Raw genomic sequence first — 5,616 nt, forward strand, 5'->3', positions numbered from 1 at the left:
ATTTCCACTCCTTCATTCTTAGGGTCATCTGATGACTTTATCAGCATGAGTTTCCTTCCATGCTGCTGATAGAAAGGCCCAAAACACCAGTTGAAAGGGTGAATGCGGAGGACGGAGTCCTCAGCTTTTGATGAGAACCACTCTTGCTTGTACATGACTTCCAGCAGCAGGAACCTCCTTTGCATTTCCCCTTGCCTATGCTGCAATCCAGGCTAGGATCTCTCCACTTATCAAGGAGTGGATGGACTCCCAGGACAACTCGCTGCTTGCCATGCTGATGGAAGAAATCACCGCTCTTTGCTCTCAACCTGGGGACCTCTCCATGACTTTATACCGGTCTGGAGTGAGAACACAGGTGAAAGCAGAAAGCAAGGCACAGCTTCTGCTGTGATCCTAAGTTAAAAGGTGCTCTGTCTTTCTTTTCTCCATGGCTCTTTGCAGCTGTTCTGGGTGGGGTCCATCCTGCACACAAATGTGGTTGATGTTGTAACTTCCCTTTTTCCACTTTGGTAGGTAGAAGTCTCACTTATTTTGCACAAGAAACCCTCCCCACTACCTACTCTATGCTGGGCCTCAGACAAGCAGCTGGAAAGCACTGCTAGCTTCTGAACATCCCTCCCGCAGCAAGAGCCTCGGGCCAGTCGTGACAGGTGAGTCATAAGGCAAATTCAACAGCGGCAGTTGGGAATAGCATATTGCAAGACTTTTTCTCCAGTCACGTTTTGCAGACGCAGGGAATAGGTCAATGACAGACATTAACATTACAATCATGTCAGGACTCCTGCATTCTGGTCTCTCTGGAGCCCCTTGCGCCTTCTGCAATGTTAGGCAAGAGGCAGCAGCTTTGTGCCTCTCTTCCCTGTCTGACCTAGACAACAGGAAGATCCTGACCCATCTCTAGCAGGTGCTTGGAGAGCTGAAGGTGGAGGGTGCAGTGTCAGGGCACATGCAGGGTTTTGACCAGCTAGTTTCGTTTGAACTGGGTGGAGCCGAGTCCTAGCTTCAGACACACAGGTGCATGGACTTGCTGCATTCACAGGGCAGGACTTGGATGGATGTGTCCTGAGAGACCGACAGGAGCTGGGCCTACGAAAGAGCCCAGAGGGGTGAGAGCATAGAGCTTCCTCCTGGAGAAGGATGTATCTGGGCATGGGTGGTGCACAGGGCAGTTGATGAAGAGGTAGTTGCTCTCTGCCAGGCTCAGGGGTGGATTTAATGCCACAAAAGGCAAAGCACTTAGTGTCTCAGGCTGTCTGGGTGCTTTACTAGCACTTGGCTTAGTTCAGCCCAACAGACCCTACCCATCAAGGTGGGAGGTGTTACCCCATTTGACCCAGCCTGCCCTGGCTCAAAGAGGAGCCTGACACATTAGTTCATTCATGTCTCACCTTCACAACCACAGCAAAGATGAGAATAGCCAGACCCTTACTAAGGAATGATGACAGCTGTTAGAAATGATGTCAATACTCTAGCTCACAACAGGAAACTTTATTAAACAACAGGAAGCCCGTGCTCATGCATGGACTTACAAAACACCTCACCCTCCTCTCCCCTTGCTCTTTCAGTGCTGCAGAGCTGGCAGACAGGGTGTTAATGCTCATCTCCACGCTGGGTAGGGCTGCTGGGATCAGAGCCGGTGCTGTGTGGCAAAGTCTCACAGCTGTCTTCAGCCCTCAAACAGAGGGTCTGCTCTGCTCCAAACCCCACTTCAACCCTTGCTCCATCGTGCATCCCTTGGCTGCTGACCTAGGCTCAGAAGATGGATGGTCCAGAGCTGAGCTGGCTGGTGAATCGCTCCCTTCCCCTTCCACTGGGCTCTGCTCAATATCCTGAGCTCAGACTTGACCTGCTCAACAGGAAAAGTTCCTGCCTGCAGCTGGCTGCCATGAGGAACGTGAACATCATCCTGCAGCACTACAACTTCACAGGCAAGCTGACCAACCGACAGTCTGGGGATGAGGGCATGGGTCTCATCCGCACAACCTTTGCCATCATCAGCTGCAGCATCATCCTGGAGAACTTGCTTGTGTTGCTGGCCATCCTGCGATGTCTGCGAGCCCGCCGATGGGTCTACTCCTGCATTGCTAGCATCACCGTGAGCGACCTGCTTGCAGGAATTGCCTACCTTTCTAATCTCTGCCTCTCAGGCAAAAAGACCTTCCAGCTTTCACCTCAGCTCTGGTTCCTGCGGGAAGGCACCCTCTTCATTGCACTGGCTGCCTCCACCTTCAGCTTGCTTGTGACTGCCATTGAGCGCTACAGTGCCATGGTAAGGCCGATTGCTGAGAACGAAGCCAGCAAGACCCTGCGCTTACGCAGCCTGATCATTTCCTGCTGGCTGCTGGCCTTCATCATTGGATTGCTTCCACTGCTGGGCTGGAACTGTCTGTGTGACTTCAATGCCTGCTCTGTCCTCCTGCCTCTCTACTCCAAGAACTACATCCTTTTCTCCGTAGTCATGTTCAGCATCATCCTCCTGGGGATCATCGGCCTCTACATCTCCATCTTCCAGCTGGTCCAGGCCAGTTCTAAGCAAACCAGTTCTCGGCACAGCCGCAAACGGTCCCTGCGCTTGCTCAAAACTGTGCTGATGATCCTGGGTGCCTTCATCATCTGCTGGAGCCCACTCTTTGTCCTGTTGCTCTTTGATGTCTTCTGTGAGACCCAGACCTGCACACACCTCCACAGCCTGGACTGGACCTTGGCTCTGGCCATGCTTAACTCGGGCGTTAACCCCATCATTTACTCCCTTCGGAGTGTGGAGGTGCGCCGTGCTGTGGGAAGCCTGCTGTGCTGCTGCTGCGTCAGGGTTGGGCTTTGCAAGCCTGGGAACTGCTTGGTCATCACAGACATCAACTCTGGCTCATCCACAGAGAGCTCTCTGCGCTACCGAGAGAGTTTCCGCAGCTCTGTAGCACTGAACGCCCGTCCCAGAGCACCTCTCTCCAGCAACTCCAGCATGATGAGCAATCTCCCCAGCCTCTGAGAGGCCATGAGGAGAAGAGAAGCCAGACAGCCCACCAGGACCTCATGCTGCTGGTCCTGGCCTGGCAGAACTGTAGCCTACATGCAACTCAGGCTGACCAGGTGCAGCCCTACACTAGTTGTTAACTGTGGCCAGGCTTTCCAGTCCCTTCAGACTGGGATGTTGCTTCAGTGTGGGTGTAGCATAGGCATTCCTCCTAGGATGGGAGTGAAGGATACGGGCACATTTTGGGATTGATACTCTGCTGAGACAACTGTTGTGCTTAGGTTATAAGTGGACCCTGCTCTGTGTGTGTGCATGTATATAGATGCTGTACCTGCCCAGATGAGGGCATTTTGCCCCAGGGCACAGTGACAAATAGGGTGGGTATCCCCAACCCGACTGCACCCCAACCCCTTGGGCTCAGACTGGGCTGTCAGTGCTGCCACTGCATGTCATGCAGGGCTGCCAGTGATACTTGAGTCTTCTGCAGTTTACAGCCTTCTGGAACTGCTGTGATGGGCACAGCTTCTAGGAAAGGATGCAGGCTTGATGTCTTGCCAGGGAGTCAGTCAAGAACAACTGGATGTGCAAGTGCAAGTGTGTGCAGCTGTGGGGCAGCTCAGAGGTCCCTGGCCAGGAACCAAGTGCCCACCTGTAGTGCAGCACAAACCAGCCACAGGACGACAAGAGGGCTGCAGCAACAGCCCAATCCCTCACCAGAGTGCAGAGGTTGTGCACTGTGCCTGGGCAAATGCTGTGACAGTGCTTACAGCCTGGCAGCAAGAAGAGCCCTGCCGTGCCTCTGGGCATGGGGCTGCACCTGCAGTGACAGCCCTGGCACCACCATGGGCAGAAGGAGGTACCCACAGTGACTGGGGAGTCTGACGCCATCCTGCATGGCAGAGCTACCTGCTCCTGTCTGGCTGAACCTCTCAGGTAACATACGCCTGTACAGCAGAGGGTTCGCAGCGCTGTGGCCTCCCAGAGAGGTGGGTCGTGCTCTGACAAATCTGCCAAGTTCTAAGGTCCCCACATGGGGGGATTGCCCACTGTGGTGGGCACTGGAAGGCTGAGCAGCAGCTTCTAGATGGCTTTGCATTCTATTGTCTCTGGTGGGGTTTGGCTCACAACTGAACCGAAGCCGCAGGAATTATTTCCTCATACTTTCTGGGCTGAAAAGGCTGCATCCTTCCAGAAACCTTTCCAAAAACAGTGTTTGCAACAGAATAGATTTGCAAGAATCACTTCAACAGCCTGGAATAGAGTTATCACCCAGAGGCAAAGAGTGGGGTGGAGCCTGCCCCAAGCTCTTCTGAAGTCCAGCATGGCTGGGGAAAGGAATGGAGGGGTCTGAGCCTAGCATGTGTGCTCTAAGTGCTAACACATTTGGAAAAGGGGTCGTCCATGCTCTGCCAGTGAAATGTTCTGAGGGTATCCACCTCCCTGTGAGCTGGGCAGCATCAACAGCAGAGAAGGACCCCAGGAGCCTGGGCTGACAGCCGTCACATATGGATTCTCCCTTCTGCCCCAGGGCTGAGCACTGCTGCCCTGGCCTTTCGGAATGCCATGCCTTCTCTCCCTTGAGCTTGCAGGCTAGTGACTGTCTGGCTGCAGCCTCTGGCCCTGTCAGTTTTCTGGCTGGTATCTCTGAAGTAGCAGGAGAGATCCCAAGTCGCTGCAACTTCACGGGCAGGAAGCTTAACAGGCTGCCAAGCTGTGCATGGACACAGCCCAGCTGGCAGCAGAAATGGACGTTTTTGTGGGCAGGCGGAGAGCTGTGCCGCATGAGGTTGGTGTCGGGAACTGCTCCGGGGGCAAGGCTGGCTGGGGCCAGCAGAAGTTTTTGCAGGGCTTGGAGACCTTTGCAGCAGGGCTGGGGCCGTGACAGGGGTCAAGCAGCGCTAGCAGCTCCCGAGGAGCTAACAGAACATGCAGAATGCCCGCTGGCACAGGGAAGGGGAGGGATGACACCCACATGCCAGGCCTGCAGGTTGCAGAAGTTCACTGGAGCCAGGCTTCATCCCAGGTACCAAGAAGCCTGTTCTGTGCTATGGAAAAACGCTGGCTTCAAAATAGCCCCATTCCTGCCTGGGTCTGATAGAGACCCAGTGGAGCCCAGAAGGCACTGCTAGCTTGCACCTCAGATTCCTGCTTTTCTATTCCCTGATCAAGTGAAAAATCAGAGCAGCACCCAAATGCCTCCTCTCAGCATGCAAGGAGGCCAAAGCCACCCAAGCACTGGGAAGCACGGGGGAGGAGAAGCCCCTGATGACTTGAAACCTGCTGGCCTGGCCCCTCAGCAGGAGGTGCTGAGCTTCCAGCCCATTTGTTCTGCAATAAATCTAGATGATAAGACTAAGTCCCTGTTTGATGTGCTGTGATTTTATCCTCCTGCAGGTCAGGTACCCAGTGGCTGGTCCCATATGTGAGGGTCTTCCACGCAGCAAGCTGGCGGTCTGACACTGCTGAGGGAGGCACCGAGGCGGCTCGTACGGGACAGGGCTGCGAGCGGGGCCAGGGCCAGGGCCAGGCTACCTGCTCAATGCACCCTCGGCTGGGGGCCAGCTCGCCGCTCGGCGCAGGGCCTCACCAACTGCCCCCTCCATGTTCAAGCATGCGTGCAGGAGCATGCAGACATTCCCTGTAGG

At 54.7% G+C, this 5,616-nt stretch overlaps 1 protein-coding gene across 1 annotated transcript; it reads left to right on the forward strand.

The window, feature by feature from the left end:
• Nucleotides 1–1,759: 1,759 nt before the first annotated feature.
• S1PR4 (sphingosine-1-phosphate receptor 4) lies at nucleotides 1,760–2,986 on the forward strand. Its single transcript, XM_009706282.1, has one exon. The coding sequence runs from the start codon at nucleotides 1,760–1,762 to the stop codon at nucleotides 2,984–2,986; it is 1,227 nt and encodes a 408-aa protein (XP_009704584.1).
• Nucleotides 2,987–5,616: the final 2,630 nt, after the last annotated feature.

The sequence above is a fragment of the Cariama cristata genome, unplaced genomic scaffold, assembly GCF_000690535.1.
Source record: "Cariama cristata isolate BGI_N322 unplaced genomic scaffold, ASM69053v1 scaffold34928, whole genome shotgun sequence".
Classification (NCBI taxonomy): Eukaryota; Metazoa; Chordata; class Aves; order Cariamiformes; family Cariamidae; genus Cariama; species Cariama cristata.